We start from the raw sequence: 18,411 nt of genomic DNA on the forward strand, positions 1-18,411 counted from the left end.
GTGCAGGCAGTGGGCTACCCTTATTTTGCCGGGTCTGCAATGCGCTCGCATCGCTGGCGGCAATCAGCATGCTTGACAGCCTTGCCCTGTGCGGGGCGGCCCCCAACATGCAAGTGTTAGCAAAACTGCAACTGATGCTGAATAAGGTCCAAAGTGAGCAAGTGGGGTATCAGAATCTGCTTTAAGTTCCTTGGTACCCCGGTTATGTAGAGCTTTGAATATCAACCCGAAGAAAGGGCTTTACCGTAATCCAAGCCTGAGGGCACAAGTGCATGTGTGAGTGCAGGACAGGCCTTCTAGGGTAATCAAATGTGTTATTATAGTTACGTCCTTTAGATGGGTTCAATATGATTTGCCGTCAGACATAATCCCGACAGCCATTGACCAACAGTCAAAATACCTACACAGTCAAAATACTGATATTAATTATGCCGACATGTTCAAAATGTCGACATAGTCAGAATACCGACATTTGAAATGCCCACATTTTAAAATACCGACATGAGTTTTTTCTGTTTTTTGTGTGTGTGTGTCAATGTCGTCCCCTTGCATGGCTCGCTGCGCTGCACTCTCCTCCCCAGCTACGGTAGCAGGTGATCCCGGGTGGCGGCGGTGACACAGGCTCGGACTGAGGGGAGAAGATGCACGCACTGCGCTCTTCTCTCCGGCCCTCAGATGAAGCAGCAGTCAGCAGTATCAGCGGAAGCGGCAGCAGAGCCAGGGCGGCGGTGGTGACTGTGTGAGGCAGAATCAGAGGCCTCAGACACAGGAGCGGTGGCGGTAAGCAGCACTGTGGGGGCATTAACTGTGTATCTGGCACTGCCGGGGGCATCAGTGTATCTGGCACTGAACTACTGGGGGCATCTGTGTATCTGGCATGGCTGGGGGCATCTGTATCTGGCACTGCTGGGGTCATCCGTGGTATGTATCTAGCACTGCTGGAGGCATCCGTCTATTTGGCACTGCTGGGGGCATCCATGTATCTGGCACTGCTGGGGGCATCCGTGTATCTGGCACAGCACTACTGTGGGCATCTGTGTATCTGGCACTGCTGGGGGCATCTGTGTACAGTGGTGCAGAGAGAGGGGGGGGGGGGTGAAGGTAAAAATTACCCAAGCCCAGGTCTGATAGAGGGGCTTAGTGAGGACACAGTGGGGGCCTCGGGCTCCCTCCCCCTTACCTGGCAGCAGCAGCTGCAGCTCTTCTCCTCAACCCAGCACACGCTGCTGTGAGCCAGGCTGCAGTGTGGCCATGGATGCACTTAAAAATAGGATTTTTGCTACCTACCGGCAAATCCTTTTCTCGTAGTCCGTAGAGGATGCTGGGGTCCACATTAGTACCATGGGGTATAGACGGGTCCACCAGGAGCCATTGGCACTTTAAGAGTGTGGGCTGGCTCCTCCCTCTAAGCCCCTCCTACCAGACTAGAAACTGTGCCCAAGGAGACGGACATCTTTGAGAGAAGGATTTTACACAGATAGTGGTGAGATTCACACCAGCTCACACATACAAGGCACATCAAGCCAACTAGCTTGAACTACTCAGCAACAGCTGAAACATTACTTACCAAGTAACAATGCAGTACTCAACTAAAATTCAGTTGTACTGACCCAGATAACGATAGCAGGAAAACGAAGCGCTGGGCGGGCACCCAGCATCCTCTACAGACTACGAGAAAAGGATTTACCGGTAGGTAACCAAAATCCTATTTTCTCTGAAGTCCTAGAGGATGATGGGGTCCACAATAGTACCATGGGAATGTACCAAAGCTTCCAGAACGGGAGGGAGAGAGCGGAGGCTCCTGCAGAACAGATAGACCACACTTCAGGTCCTCAGAGGCCAAAGTATCGAACTTGTAGAACTTAGCAAACGTGTTCGATCCAGACCAAGTTGCAGCTCGGCAAAGTTGCAATGCCGAGACACCCGGGCAGCCGTCCAGGAAGTCCCCACCTTACGAGTAGAGTGGGCCTTAACAGATTTTGGACACGGCAGTCCTCCCGTAGAATAAGCGTGCTGGATAGTGAACCTAATCCAGCGAGAAATAGTCTGCTTAGTAGCAGGACACCAAATTTTCTTGGGATCATATAGGACAAACAGAGAGTCCAACATCCTGTGACGAGAAGTTCTCTTCACATAAATCTTCACAAGAGTGACCCCAATTAACTCGCGGTTAACCGCAGACCGCAAAGTTCCCACCATTGGTTATAATGGAGTGCCACTGCGCTACATTGTAACCAGTGCGCTCCTCCTGATTGACAGGGCAGGAGCGCACAGCCAATCAGGAGAGTGCCATGACGTGGCGCTCCCTGATTGGCTGGCGGGACTCTCTTTGACATGTCATGGGGGGGGGGGGTTTCCCTCCAGTCGGGGAAAGGGGTTCCATGTGTAAACATGGGACCCCTTTCAGTTCGTGGTTCGGGTATTTTGTTTTATTATTTTAACAAGTACGTGGTTTACAACTAGAAAGAAGAGGACCGAGCTACACAGGATTGTTTGTAAGTATATATTTTATTTACAAGTACCCCATGGATTCTACTGGAGAAGAGGACCGAGGGGCTCCGTGTCACCATAGGTAAGTATGTATGTAAGTGTGCATGTACGTACATTAAAGTTGTACTTTCACGGTGTCTGTGTTTTGTTTTTATTTGGGTATTTTTTTGTAGTAGAACTACAGGTACCAGCGGACCAGCTCCCCCCCCCACATGCTGGTACTTGTGGTTCTCCAAGTACCAGCTTGCGGGGGAGGCTTTCTGGGACTTGTAGTTCTGCTAAAAAAAACAATATTCTTTTTTTACACAAAAGGCTATCAGCCTCCCATCCACCGCCCACGGATGGGGGGGACATGCTCGGGCTTCACCCCTGGCCCTTGGGTGGCTGGAGGGGGGACCCCTTGATTTAAGGGGTCCCCACTCCTCCAGGGTACCCCGGTTAGGGGTGACTAGTTGGGGATTTAATTCCAGGGCTGCAGGGACCAATATAAAAGTGTCCCCCGGCTGTGGCATTATCTCCCTGACTAGTGGAGCCCGGTGCTGGTGTTAAAAATACTAGGGGACCCCTAAGTTTTTTGTCTCCCGTATTTTTTTGCACCAGGACCAGGCGCAGAGCCCGGTGCTGGTTGTTTAAATATGGGAGAATTCCAGTCATTTGCCCCCCTGTATTTTTACAACCAGGATCGGCTCAAAGAGCCCGAGGCTGGTTATGCTTAAGAGGGGGGACCCCAGGCAAATTTTTTTTTAACCCTTTCACACCCCTTCCCATAGATAAACATGCACGGATCTCACAGATCTGTGCATGCCTATCAGAATATGGGGGGAAAAAGCAGGTCTATTTGAAAACTTTTTTTTTTTACGATTTGTATAACATAACAGGCGTGTTTGACTGATCGTGTATTCATTTGTATTTTTTTTCTCTGCCTTCAAAAAAAATACGAATGCCCTCATCACTGCCGAGATTTTAGTTTAGTAAATTCCCGAGATGACACTTTGAAGAAAAAACACAAAATCGGTAAAAATCGGGAGCTTAATACCCCCTGGTAGGAAAATCTGCTGCCACTGGGCTGTGCAGCAGCTCCATTCCACTCTTCATAGTGCATGTAGTGGCTGGTGGCCAGGCTGCGGGGAAGGGGGGTTTCAGGGTAACTGGGACCTCCCCTGCCTGCGTATGCCTATGGTTACGCTGCGGACGGGAGGGTTTAGGCACTGGGGGACCGGTGCAAGGTCTCTATGCACCCTAGGCAAATCTCCAACCTAGCACCCCCTAACCTGCAAAGCCGCCCCCCCCCCCCCACCACCACCACCTTTCGGCGGGGAGATGCAGGTGGCCACTAGGTGGACTAGGGTATATTGCATTATTATACATAGGCAGAAAGAAGAAACAACACTCATGAACTTTTAAAGTGAAAAAGTATATTTTCGGGACTTTGTTCACAATGGCCCTCATTCCGAGTTGTTCGCTCGCAAGCTGCTTTTAGCCGCTTTACACACGCTAAGCCGCCGCCTACTGGGAGTGAATCTTAGCATCTTAAAATTGCGAACGAAAGATTCTCAAAATTGCGATTACACACCTCTTAGCAGTTTCTGAGTAGCTTCAAACTTACTCGGCATCTGCGATCAGTTCAGTGCTTGTCGTTCCTGGTTTGACGTCACAAACACACCCAGCGTTCGCCCAGACACTCCTCCGTTTCTCCAGCCACTCCCGCGTTTTTCCCAGAAACGGTAGCGTTTTTTCGCACACACCCATAAAACGGCCAGTTTCCGCCCAGAAACATCCACTTCCTGTCAATCACATTACAATCACCAGAACGAAGAAAAAACCTCGTAATGCCGTGAGTAAAATACCTAACTGCATAGCAAATTTACTTGGCGCAGTCGCACTGCGGACATTGCGCATGCGCACTAAGCGGAAAATCGCTACGATGCGAAAAAATTTACCGAGCGAACAACTCGGAATGACCCCCAATATACAGTACTTTTACCTTCAAATCCTTGAATGATGACCATTCTTTCTGCCTATGTATACATGCTAGCTGGCATGTTGGCAATTGTATAGGACACTGAGGCCAATATACATTTTTTGCTGAGTGCTATCTATCTATCTATCTATCTATCTATCTATCTATCTATCTATCTATCTATCTATCTATCTATCTATCTATCTATCTATCTATCTATCTATCCTGTATACACTGCATTTGTATATGGGGTCTGGTGAGATATTTAATTGTATGTGTATACATACATACAGTATTATATACATATATTTGTATGGTCCTTATTGTGTTCCATCCCCCCATCTGTAAGTTAATTACTGCCCCCCCCCCCCTCCTCCATTTGTACTGTATTTACCCCTGTGCCTATGTTTTCCTATTATGCTGTTTACAAGTGCAAACCACCCAGCAGGCTGTAAGATGTGTACTGTCTGTGGTCCTGTAGAAATCCCCATGGGTTACTTACCTAATAGTTGTTTCCTTGTTTTCCCTCATAATTGGTATGGCTCCTCTTACAGGCAGCAGCAGCATTACAGCGACGCTGCAGGTGCAGACATGTAGTCAGGTGCTGCTTGCTGCTAGAGAGTCGGGATCAGGAATATGAGGAGCGGTCGTGGGGGCGCCCCTTGGGGAGCTATAGTTACATCCGCCTCCTATGTGCCTTCATATGACATGATGTTACACTTGGTAGCGCGTAGGAAGCGCTGAGGCACTCTGTGGTACAGCCTGATATCGCCGGCTGCACCTGATTAGACCCAAAGCAGCAGCCAGCACAGTGTAAGGAGGAGGCGGCACACAGAGTCATCCTTCAGTTTTTTGCTAGATGAATTTAGTGGCGCCCTCCAGAAGCCGGCGCCCCTAGGCTGCCGCCTAAAGCTGCCTAATGGTAGAACCGGCCCTGGGGATAGGTTTTGACACTAGAGGGAGGGTTAGGGAATACTGTACTTACTGGAATGCTGGAGAATTGGAGGTGTGACCTGGAAGTGACGGTCACATGAACACTGGATGCCAGAGGCCACACTCGAGCCACTGCAGCCACCACAAGCAGGTAAGTCACTACTGGGCCACAAGGGGCGGTATGTCAATATACTAACATGTCGACATTTTATCATTCTCTACATGACAAATGTCACCATTATAACCATGTTGACATGATGAATGTAGACATCATGGGGGCAATTCAAATTTATTTCTGGGTGGCCAAAGTAATGGGTGCTCATCAGAGCCATTGAATTGTTGCTCTGGTCGGGCACCCATTGCTTTATACACACCCAAATACACGTGGTTTAGCTGTGAATAGCGGCTAATCCCCATACCTCCCAACTGTCCTGATTTTCACGTTCTGTCCCGCTGTCCCACCCGCGGGTTGCAGTGTCCCTTCATGTTCTGTCCTGCTGTCCCACCCGTGGGTTGCGGTGTCCCTTCACGTTCTGTCCTGCTGTCCCACCCGCGGGTTGCAGTGTCCCTTCATGTTCTGTCCTGCTGTCCCACCCGCGGGTTGCAGTGTCCCTTCACGTTCTGTCCTGCTGTCCCACCCGCGGGTTGCAGTGTCCCTTCATGTTCTGTCCCGCTGTCCCACCCGCGGGTTGCAGTGTCCCTTCATGTTCTGTCCCGCTGTCCCACCCGCGGGTTGCAGTGTCCCTTCATGTTCTGTCCCGCTGTCCCACCCGTGGGTTGCGGTGTCCCTTCACGTTCTGTCCTGCTGTCCCACCCGCGGGTTGCAGTGTCCCTTCACGTTCTGTCCTGCTGTCCCACCCGCGGGTTGCAGTGTCCCTTCACGTTCTGTCCTGCTGTCCCACCCGCGGGTCGCAGTGTCCCGCGTTGGGGGGAACAGTTGGAAGATCCCCCCTTACACCCCGCTTAAATCCCCCTTGCATTCTTTCTTTTTAAGAATGTTCCAAACAGTTGATTTGGCCACACCTAATGTTTTTGCTATCTCTCTGATGGGTTTGTTTTGATTTTTCAGCCTAATGATGGCTTGCTTCACTGATAGTGGAGGCTCTTTGGATCTCATATTGAGAGTCGACATCAACAGATTCCAAATGCAAATGTCACACCTGGAATCTACTCCAGACCTTTTCCCTGCATAATTGATGATGAAATAGCGAGGGAATAGCCCACTCCTGTCCATGAAATAGCTTTTGAGTCGATTGTCCCATTACTTTTGGTCCCTTATAAAGTGGGTGGCACATATAGAAACCGTTGTAATTCCTACACCTGATTTGGATGTAAATACCCTCACATTAAAGCGGAAAGTCTGCAGTTAAATCACATCTTGTTTGTTTCATTTCAAATCCATTGTGGTGATGTATAGAGCCCAAAATATGAGAATTGTGTCGATGTCCCAATATTTATGGCCCTGACTGTATGTACAGAAGAAAAACATTGCTCCAATATGTCCGACACTGCCACTGTGTCCGACTCAGAATCAGGGCCCTCATTCCGAGTTGATCGGTCGCAAGGCGAATTTAGCAGAGTTACACACGCTAAGCCGCAGCCTACTGGGAGTGAATCTTAGCTTCTTAAAATTGCGACCGATGTATTCGCAATAATGCGATTACTAACTACTTAGCAGTTTCAGAGTAGCTCCAGACTTACTCTGCCTGTGCGATCATTTCAGTGCTTGTCGTTCCTGGTTGACGTCACAAACACACCCAGCGTTCGCCCAGGCACTCCCACCGTTTCTCCGGCCACTCCTGCGTTTTTTCCGGAAACGGTAGCGTTTTCAGCCACACGCCCCTGAAACGCCGTGTTTCCGCCCAGTAACACCCATTTCCTGTCAATCACATTACGATCGCCGGAGCGAAGAAAAAGCCGTGAGTAAAAATACTTTCTTCATAGTAAAGTTACTTGGCGCAGTCGCAGTGCGAACATTGCGCATGCGTACTAAGCGGATTTTCACTGCGATGCGATGAAAAATACAGAGCGAACAACTCGGAATGAGGGCCCAGGTCCTATATATTAAGGACATGTATAGTATGCCCATGTCTCTCTCTCTCTCTCTCTCTCTCTCTCTCTCTCTCTCTCTCTCTCTCTCTATATATATATATATATATATATATATGTATATATATACACTGCTCAAAAAAATAAAGGGAACACTTAAACAACACAATGTAACTCCAAGTCAATCACACTTCTGTGAAATCAAACTGTCCACTTAGGAAGCAACACTGATTGACAATCAATTTCACATGCTGTTGTGCAAATGGAATAGACAACAGGTGGAAATTATAGGCAATTAGCAAGACACCCCCAATATAGGAGTTGTTCTGCAGGTGGTGACCACAGACCACTTCTCAGCTCCTATGCTTTCTGGCTGATGTTTTGGTCACTTTTGAAAGCTGGCGGTGCTTTCACTCTAGTGGTAGCATGAGACGGAGTCTCAAACCCACACAAGTGGCTCAGGTAGTGCAGCTCATCCAGGATGGCACATCAATGCGAGCTGTGGCAAGAAGGTTTGCTGTGTCTGTTGGCGTAGTGTCCAGAGCATGGAGGCGCTACCAGGAGACAGGCCAGTACATCAGGAGACGTGGAGGAGGCCGTAGGAGGGCAGCAACCCAGCAGCAGGACCGCTACCTCCGCCTTTTTGCAAGGAGGAACACGAGGAGCACTGCCAGAGCCCTGCAAAATGTCCTCCAGCAAGCCACAAATGTGCATGTGTCTACTCAAACGATCAGAAACAGACTCCATGAGGGTGGTATGAGGGCCCGACGTCCACAGGTGGGGATTGTGCTTACAGCCCAACACCGTGCAGGACGTTTGGCATTTGCCAGAGAACACCAAGATTGGCTAATTCGCCACTGGTGCCCTGTGCTCTTCACAGACGAAAGCAGGTTCTCACTGAGCACATGTGACAGACGTGACAGAGTATGGAGACGCCAAGGAGAACGTTCTGCTGCCTGCAACATCCTCCAGCATGACCGGTTTGGCAGTGGGTCAGTAATGGTATGGGGTGGCATTTCTTTGGGGGGCCGCACAGCCCTCCATGTGCTCGCCAGAGGTAGCCTGACTGCCATTAGGTACTGAGATGAGATCTTCAGACCCCTTGTGAGACCATATGCTGGTGCAGTTGGCCCTGGGTTCCTCCTAATGCAAGACAAAACTAGACCTCATGTGGCTGGAGTGTGTCAGCAGTTCCTGCAAGACGAAGGCATTGATGCTATGGACTGGCCTGCCCGTTCTCCAGACCTGAATTCAATTGAGCACATCTGGGACATAATGTCTCGCTCCATCCACCAACGCCACGTTGCACCACAGACTATCCAGGAGTCGGCGGCTGCTTTAGTCCAGGTCTGGGAGAAGATCCCTCAGGAGACCATCCGCCACCTCATCAGGAGCATGCCCAGGCGTTGTAGGGAGGTCATACAGGCACGTGGAGGCCACACACACTACTGAGCCTCATTTTTACTTGTTTTAAGGACATTACATCAAAGTTCGATCAGCCTATAGTGTGTTTTTCCACTTTAATTTTGAGTGTGACTCCAAATCCAGACCTCCATGGGATAATAAATTTGATTTTCATTGATAATTTTTGTGTGATTTTGTTGTCAGCACATTCAACTATGTAAAGAACAAAGTATTTAATAAGAATATTTCATTCATTCAGATCTAGGATGTGTTATTTTAGTGTTCCCTTTATTTTTTTTTGAGCAGTGTATATATAATGGAGAGAGAGAGAGAGAGAGAGAGAGAGAGAGAGAGAGCGGTATGTAACGGTATGCCGGCGGGGATCCTGGCGGTCAGCATAACAAAACCGGGATTTCGGCCACCAGAATGCCGGCAGGTGGGTGAGTGCAACAAAGTCCCTTGTGGACTCACTGCGCTCGACACACTGCGGGCTTAGTGGCTCGTTCACAGGTTCTAGTCCCACTCCATGGGTGTAGTGGACACCCACAAGTGGGAATAGCTCCTGTTAGCCGGGATTCCGTCTGTCGGCATTGTCAGTGGTCGGTATTCCGGCGTCACACCTCACTTTCAGCAAAAGCCTCACACCTCAATCCAACATCTCCAAAATAAATATTGACACAGATTCAGTTCCTTTAAAGACTCTAGGGGGGAATCCAATTACCTGCAATGAAGTCGTGGATAGGGTAAGTGCGGCTGTATGCTGCATTTATGGTGCCACCGGAGTCGCAGCAACTTGCAGCCCTCGCAAGCTGTTTGCGGGTAATTGGATTCCCTCCTACTATTGTAAACACATTAATAGGGGAGATGAACAAAGGCTTAAGAGAGTGATAAATGTTTAGCTTGTGCTGGTGACCGTTATCATCACAAGCGTACATTTGCGCCAGCCTGCAGTTGATACAAATGCTGACAGGCATACATGTGTCTCTGTGCAGGAACAGCGTTGGATTGGGGCATGAAGGGCCCCCCACGGAATGTATTGCAGGCGCCCACACTTAAGGGGTGTGGCCAGCCACCAAAGAGGGACTTGGTTAACCATTAGAGAAGTTATGTAAAAAATCAGGGCCTTCTATTAAGGAGGGGACAGGGGTGTGTTAGGACCACCCACCTTGATTGACAGCAGGGCTGATCTTGTAGCATTTTCAATAGAATCAAACCAAGCACCCAAGGTCATCCATGATACTGGGGGTCATTCCGAGTTGATCGCTCGCTAGCAACTTTTTGCAGCGCTGCGTTCAGATAGTCGCCGCCTATGGGGGAGTGTATTTTCGCTTTGCAAGTGTGCGAACGCTTTTGCAGCCAACGGCACAAATTTTTTTTTTGCAGTTTCTGAGGAGCTCCGGACTTACTGCCGCTGCAATCACTTCAGCCTGTCCGATCCCGGAATTGACGTCAGACACCCGCCCTGCAAACGCTTGGACACGCCTGCGTTTTTCCAACCACTCCCAGAAAATGGTCAGTTGACACCCATAAACGCCCTCTTTCTGTCAATCACCTTGCGATCGGCTGTGCGAATGGATTCTTCGTTAAATCCATCGCCCAGCACCGAGCCCCTTTGTACCTGTACGACTCGCCTGCGCATTGCGGTGCATACGCAGTTTTGCCGAAATTTAACCTGATCGCAGCGCTGCAAAAAGTTGTTAGCGAGCGATCAACTCGGAATGACCCCCACTGATCCTAGAGGAGAGGTGTGAATTCCTTTGTAAACCTATGAGCCTGTCCGACCCTGTGCAGAAGGGATATGTTTGCAATTACACGCATACATCCTTACTGTGCTAGGCAGGGCCGTAACTAATAGTGTGTTAGCGTTGCCATCGCTCAGGGCACAGGGCCCTGGGGCCAGCACCATCGCTGCCCCGCGGACCCTGCATCTGGCTAGCCGGGAGTTTGAAACGGTACCCTGCAGCCATGTTGCTACGCAGTGCTGCACGGGGCTTCCTTTCAACACCCTGGGCCGCACCCTGCAGCGTGAGAACACTCCAGGCAGTTTTGTACTTCCCAGCACTGCTTCTAGGCCCTCCTGACACAAGCAGTCACAATTGTCAGTTGCAAATAAATCAGCATGCGCACACATAGGGATGCAGTTAGTTTATTAACAGTGTGTATGTCAAGAGAGTATTTTAACCGTATAGGCATTATAACTTTAAATATGCTGCTTTACCATGTTACCCGCTTGAACATCATGGTGGTTGTCCTGTATTCCAGCATTGACATAGGGGGTTCTTCAGAGATGGATGCAGATCTTGATTCCAGCAGCAAGTTCTGCGTTCATTTACTCACATGCTTAGAGGTTGAGCCCTGTCTGTGCAGCCTGGCAACGCTGTAAGGCAGTCCAGTGCCATTTCCCCCCCGGAGCGGCTGCATGTGACATGCCCGTTTTGCCCACCACGCCTGCGAAACGCCAGGACAACTGCCACTGTCAAACACCTTGCACCTTCATCCTTCCAGGATGTGGCCGCACAGTTGGGGTAATTCCAAGTTGATCGCAGCAGGGATTCTGTTAGCAATTGGGCAAAACCATGTGCACTGCAGGGGAGGCAGATATAACATGTGCAGAGAGAGTTAGATTTGGGTTTGGTGTGTTCAATCTGCAATCTAATTTGCAGTGTAAAAATAAAGCAGCCAGTATTTACCCTGCACAGAAATAAAATAACCCACCCAAATCTAACTCTCTCTGCAAATGTTATATCTGCCACACCTGCAGTGCACATGGTTTTGCCCAACTGCTAAAAAATTTCCAGCTGCGATCAACTTGGAATTACCCCCAGTGAACGGTCACACACGTACACTATAGACGCTGCGCTTGCACAGACCCCCTGGATGTGGCCAATGCATGCGAACGCGCGGCTGCGTCCAGGTCTGAATAGATCCCATAGTCCCTCCCTGCCTATAAAACGTATGGATTCCTGGATTCCCGTTAGGACAGAGGGACACACAACACAGGTGAGGCTGGTAACCAGAGTCCACAATAAGACGTGCAGCTAGTCTCTCTGTGCCTGGGCAATGCATATCTCTGCTGCCACACTGCAATGCTGCTCAGGAATATTACTTATCAGCAGGGCAGGGTAACTGTAATCTGGTTAAGAGGCGCATCTATAAACAACAACTAAAGAACATTTATAATTTATGGACAACGCTGGTAACAGTGATATCAGAACCAGGAGGTCACAAATAATTCCCAACAGCACTGATTGTCCTTTATTGTGGGTGGGAGGAAGAGTGTTTCCCAGTCCTGAGCCGGGGGTCACCTGAGTGCCCTCACATCCCCCTGTCACCTCTGTAGTTTCTTCACAATAGCTAGCAGCAGCTCCCCAGCCCCTTCCCCACCTCCAGCCCTAACTCACAGCCCGCCCCGCCCAGCCTCCCTCCAGTGCCTGCTTCAGCGTATGATGGGCGGATCTGCCCGGAAGCAGCATGGCGGCCTCACTGCCCCGGCCACAGGTAACTCTCACAGTAGGGTTCAGGGCGTGCAGCTCAGGGGGTAATAGCGGCCACTTACTGGCGGCCCGAGTGGCTCAGTGACCGGAGGTGACACTGACCTGAGAGACTTGGCCACAGTGTGTGTGTGACAATGAGAGACAGCCATAGTGTGTGTGTCACTGAGAGACTGCGAGTGTATAACTGTGTTTAAAACTGATAGACTGAGTTTGAGAGCGTGTGTGTGATTCTGAGAGTCAACCAGAGTGTGTGTCACACACTGAGACTCAGCCAGAGAGCGAGTGTGTGTGAGACACTGAGAGACAGCTAGAGTGTGTGTGAGTGAGTGACACTGAGAGACAGCTAGAGTGTGTGTGAGTGAGTGACACTGAAAGACAGCCAGAGTATGTGTGAGTGAGAGACAGCCAGTGTGACTGAGTGAGTGACACAGAGAATGTGTGTGAGTGACACTGAGAGACAGCCAGAGTGTGTGCGTGTGAATGAGTGACACTGAGAGACAGCTAGAGTGTGTGTGAGTGAGTGACACTGAGAGACAACCAGAGTGTGTGTGAATGAGTGACACTGAGAGACAGCCAGAGTGTGTGAATGACTGACACTGAGAGACAGCTAGAGTGTGTGTGTGAGTGACACTGAGAGACAACCAGAGTGTGTGTGTGAATGAGTGACACTGAGAGACAGCCAGAGTGTGTGTGAATGAGTGACACTGAGAGACAGCCAGAGTATGTGTGAATGAGTGACACTGAGAGACAGCCAGAGTATGTGTGAGGGACTGACACTGAGAGACAGCCCGAGTATGTGTGAGGGACTGGCACTGAGAGACAGCCAGAGTATGTGTGAGGGACTGGCACTGAGAGACAGCCAGAGTATGTGTGAGGGACTGACACTGAGAGACAGCCAGAGTATGTGTGAGGGACTGACACTGAGAGACAGCCAGAGTGTGTGTGAGGGACTGACACTGAGAGACAGCCAGAGTGTGTGTGAGGGACTGACACTGAGAGACAGCCAGAGTGTGTGTGAGGGACTGACACTGAGAGACAGCCAGAGTGTGTGTGAGGGACTGACACTGAGAGACAGCCAGAGTGTGTGTGAGGGACTGACACTGAGAGACAGCCAGAGTGTGTGTGAGGGACTGACACTGACAGACAGCCAAAGTGTGTCTGAGTGAGTGACACTGAGAGACAGCCAGAGTGTGTGTGAATGAGTGACACTGAGATCCAGAGTGTGTGTGAATGAGTGACACTGAGATCCAGAGTGTGTGTGAATGAGTGACACTGAGATCCAGAGTGTGTGTGAATGAGTGACACTGAGAGCCAGAGTGTGTGTGAGGGACTGACACTGAGAGATAGCCAGAGTGTGTGTGACACTGAGAGACAGCCAGAGTGTGTGTGAGAGACTGACACTGAGAGACAGTGTGTGTGAGTGAGTAACACTGACAGATAGCCAGAGTGTGTGTGACGCTGAGAGACTCGGCCTTGCTTTGTGTGTGTTTATGTGACTCTTAGAGACTCGGCCAGCGTGTGTGTGTGTGACGCTGAGAGACTCTGCCTTTGTGTGTGTTTGTGTGATGCTGAGAGACTCTGCCAGCGTGTGTGACGCTGAGAGACTCGACCATCATGTGCGTGTGTGACGCTGAGAGACTCGACCATCATGTGCGTGTGTGACGCTGAGAGACTCGACCAGCGTGTGCGTGTGTGACGCTGAGAGACTCGACCAGCGTGTGCGTGTGTGACGCTGAGAGAATCTGCCAGTGTGTGACACCGAGAGACTCGGCCAGCGTGTGCGTGTGTGACGCTGAGAGAATCTGCCAGTGTGTGACACCGAGAGACTCGGCCAGCGTGTGCGTGTGCGACACCGAGAGACTCGGCCAGCGTGTGCGACACCGAGAGACTGCCAGCGTGTGCGTGTGTGACGCCGAGAGACTCTGCCAGCGTGTGCGTGTGTGACGCCGAGAGACTCTGCCAGCGTGTGCGTGTGTGACGCCAAGAGACTCGGCCAGCGTGTGCGTGTGTGACGCCGAGAGACTCTGCCAGCGACAAATGTGAAAAACTCATGTCGACCTACTGTAGAGACCCTGGGGTATATTCAATTAGGCTCGGATCCATTCCAAAATGCATTTGTCGGAATGGATCCGACAACCCCTATTCAATCCCATCTCAATTCAACTTTAAAAAAAAGTCGAATTGAGAGGGGGTAGACCAGCGGGGACAGACGGAGGAGAGCAGCGCTACAGCAGGATGTCTCACAGCTGCCAGACCTCACAGCAGTGTTCACCCGGCTCCAGCAAGCGTGACCTCACTTGCTGGAGCTGGGTGGACGCTGCCGTGAGCGGCGCGGCTGTGACACATCCTTCTGCAGCACTGTGCTGTAGTGCTGCTCTCCCCTGTCTGCCCGCGGCTCCCCCCCTCTCCTCCTCCTCTAAGGTCCCTCATTTCAGTCCGACATTTTTTTTATGTCGGACTGAGATGATCGGAAACGGGGCCAAATCCTGTAGAATTTGGCCACGTTTCCCTCAAAAGTACGTGAATCGGCAGCTATACCGATGATTCACGTACTATTCAACAAGTCGAATTCCACAACTTGTCGAATAAAATTAGCTGGGATTGAATAGGTCGAATCACTATTTGACCTTAAAAAGTCGAAAACTGACATCTTTTCGACCGACGGCAGCTTTCGACCCTAATTGAATATACCCCCCTGTCGACCTAGTTACTGTTGACCAATAGTGGTCGACCTAGACAGTGTTGACCTAGTTACTGTCGACTTAGAGACCAGATCCCTATTATGCGATAGTAGGCTTATTGTGTGTCAAGGTTTGTATGATTGTGTGTATGTAAGCCCAGTGTATAGAATGTGTCGGTGCAGTGTGTTACAGAAGGATGTGTATGAGGTGCACAGTAAGTCAGAGTTCAGTTACTGTGCTTCAGGTTTCAGAGCGTTATTCCTATTCATTATTTACATAGCACAGTAATACTGCAGTAAGTACATGCTGCTATCACATAGTTATAAAGAAAGCCCAGTGTATAGAATGTGTCGGTGCAGTGTGTTATAGAAGGATGTGTATGAGGCTCCGTCTGTGGCACCTAACGCCGAGAGCATCTCCGTCTGGGCAGAGACACTCCCAGCGTGACTAGGTGGACGGGAGTGCACGCCTGCGATGGAGCCGCCTCAGGTGAGCGCGGCTCCATTTGTAGCTTCTCTCGGCGCACCAGGACGCATGTGACTTGGCTGAGCTTGGTGTCTATTTCTCTCAGAACGTACATCTTATTCACATAATTAAAACAACTGGAAGTGACAAATCTACATAGCTAGCTTATACCCCTTTCAGACCGCCAGCTATGAACACGGTTTATTGGCACATGTACGCGCATAACCCATGTTATTTTGCGGTCTGAAAGGTGCTGGGGTTGTAATACCCGGTATTCCAACTCGGGTAGCGAGCAGGGTTGAACACGTGTTCAATCCGGCTCGCTGTGCGATGTGTATGGGAGCCAGGTCGATGCAACCCATTTCCTGTTCACTGTGTGTGGACGGGCGGCGTATCTCCAAGCGCCGCGTCAACACTGACGTCACCAACCTGGCAATATGCTGGGTTGCTTGAATTGGCGGTGGGGAGCCTGTGGCGGGTCGCACCTTGGGAGTTCCTGTGTCAGGCTCCCGGGTGAGGCGGTCTAAAAGGGGTGTTACACTGATCAACTTAGTGTGCGGCGTTTGTACATCTGTGTGTGTCTGTGTAAAATCGTCCCCGTGCCATTTCCTCACCACAGGTTTCATTGTGTTTCCTCTACAACTTTGTACATGTCTTATATTGAAAGATAAATCCGGTACGCTACTGCTCTTGTAACGGCTCAGCTGTGTCGGGCGTCTCGCACTGTATGGCGTAAAGATGCTCCGTGTATGAGGACATATGTATAGCTCCGCGTTGTATTTTAGTGTATAAAGTCTTGCATTTGTTTCATATTCATGAGTAGGGGAAATAATTAAGCCGTGAAGTGCGGTTATAATTTCACATTTCCAGTGTATTTGCTGGCCATTGCATTGTTATCCCACATGTCACCTGACTGCTCCCTATCTGTGGTGCAAGACATGGGTGTGTGCGTGCTGGGTGACTCGTGGTAGTGTACACGGAGCTGTGCGACTGGTGATATTAATTGATAAGGCTATCATTATTGTGCAGAATGATCCTACATAGATGCAGTAAAATATATTAATAAAATATATGTATGCATGACACCAGGATGAGGTGTAGATTATGGGAGTTTACCAGTAGCTAAATGAGTTCTAATCTTGACTAGGTTCACTAGGTTCCACGATCTCATTCACTGTTGTACTTTTGTAGGGTAGAGTATTTATGGATATCAGATCATTCATAAACATCGATACTGCAGATGCAGACTGACTTGCTTGTGATGAATTGCGTAATATCTGTGTCCTGTTTACAGTGCATCATGAGAAAAACAAAAGCTTGGTAGTTCTGTAGATCAAGGTGCTAAATGAGAATTCATCTATTGCACAAACTATCCACTGAGGCTTCTGCTTTCCGCTCCCATGTGCAGGAAATGGTTTGGTTGCTACAGTAGATGCTGGGGTGCGTTTGTTCTGTTGGCTGGTCTCGGTGCATGGCATGCGTATAACAGACGTTCCAAACCACGGTCCTCAAGGCACACTACCAGTGCAGGTCTTAGTGATATCCAGGCTTTAGCACAGAATGATAGTGAAATCAAAATAACTGATGTACTAATTAAGTCACCTGTGCTCCAGTATGGATATCCCTAAAACCTGGACTGTTAGTGTGCCTTGAGGATCGAGGATGGGAATGCCTGGTTTATAGGCCAATATAGATTTAAAAAAATTAATAAAAATGATGTACAGTATGCCCTGACATCTCTATTACCCCTTTCAGACTGCGTAAGGTGAATTGCAACCAAGAGCTGCACACAGGTTCTTCCTGGGTGCAACCCACCTGAGCCCCTATTTGCCACTGTTCCCAACCCGGCGTATTGCTGGGTTGTTGACGGCGCTTGGAGATCACATGATCTCCAAGCACCGCCTGTCCCTACAGTGGTTCGCATCGACCCGACTTTCCTGTTCACTCAGCACAGCGAGCCGGGTTGAACACGCGTTCAAGTCTGCTCGCTACCCGAGTTGAAATACCGGGTTGCTCAACCCGGGTTATTTCTACTGGCCCCTTTCAGACCGCACAACAACACGGGTTAAGCACGCTCATGTGCAATAACCTGTGTTACAAGCTGGCGGTCTGAAAGGGGTATTAGTGATGTTTGCTATTTGAAAAATAAGTTTTAAAGTCAATTCTAATTTTCATACACTTCAACCCCATCCTACCCTAAAAGTGTCAGTCATGTTCAGTCAGTTGATGGAGCTTCTTCAGGAGGGTGCCATTGCTTTTGTCATTGTCACATACTGCTCTTAAGGGCCCCATACACTTATACGACCGAATGTCGCAGGCGATCACCCACGGCAGCCTCCCAGGGGGGCAGGATCGGCCACGATACATCGTACGCTTCCCTTTTGCATCCGATGTATCCTGGGCGATCCCAGCCATGCCCCCAGGTCGGACCTGATTGAATGTGCAGCACATTCAAACTGGAGGATCCGATGCTCACGGGAACACACATCGGATCGGACCGGAGACACCTCAAAAATGCCCGATTTCACCCAATATATCGGGCCGAATTCGGGCATAATCGCTCTAGTGTATGTGGCCCTTTACTCTGTTTTACAAACCCTTTATCAGTGTTAGGTGTCCTCTCACAATACATCAGCTTTGTAGTATTTATGGCACAGCATGAATCTTCTTGACGGGATCCAGTCGCTATGTTGACGGGCACCACGTTGACATGCTCAGAATGTCAACATGTTCACAGTGTTGACATCTGAAATGTCAGTTTGTGAATTGTCAACTTTCTCAGAGTTCTTGGGGGGCGAGAGCGAAGAATAGGGTTATTCACTTGGGGAAGGGTTAGAAGTAAGAGTTAGGCACTAGAGGTCATCCTGAACCATTGCCCAGCACAGGTCACCACCACAAACGCTGATCACATAGCCTCCAGGACCCTAAAGAAAAC

General features: G+C 49.7%; 1 protein-coding gene across 5 annotated transcripts in view; it reads left to right on the forward strand.

Annotated features, from left to right (window-relative positions):
* Positions 1–11,776: 11,776 nt before the first annotated feature.
* The window catches only part of EPS15 (epidermal growth factor receptor pathway substrate 15), a 258,145-nt gene continuing 251,510 nt past the window's right edge, over positions 11,777–18,411 (forward strand). For 4 of the 5 annotated variants that reach the window (XM_063939551.1, XM_063939554.1, XM_063939552.1 and 1 more), the window contains exon 1: positions 11,777–11,836. In XM_063939551.1, coding sequence (XP_063795621.1) covers positions 11,792–11,836 — 45 coding nt within the window. In that variant the 5' untranslated portion in view covers positions 11,777–11,791. Of the gene's footprint in view, positions 11,837–12,204; positions 12,335–18,411 lie in introns of those variants that run through there. The other variant, XM_063939553.1, reaches the window with a different exon arrangement.

Source organism: Pseudophryne corroboree, chromosome 9 (assembly GCF_028390025.1).
Source record: "Pseudophryne corroboree isolate aPseCor3 chromosome 9, aPseCor3.hap2, whole genome shotgun sequence".
NCBI classification, from domain to species: Eukaryota; Metazoa; Chordata; class Amphibia; order Anura; family Myobatrachidae; genus Pseudophryne; species Pseudophryne corroboree.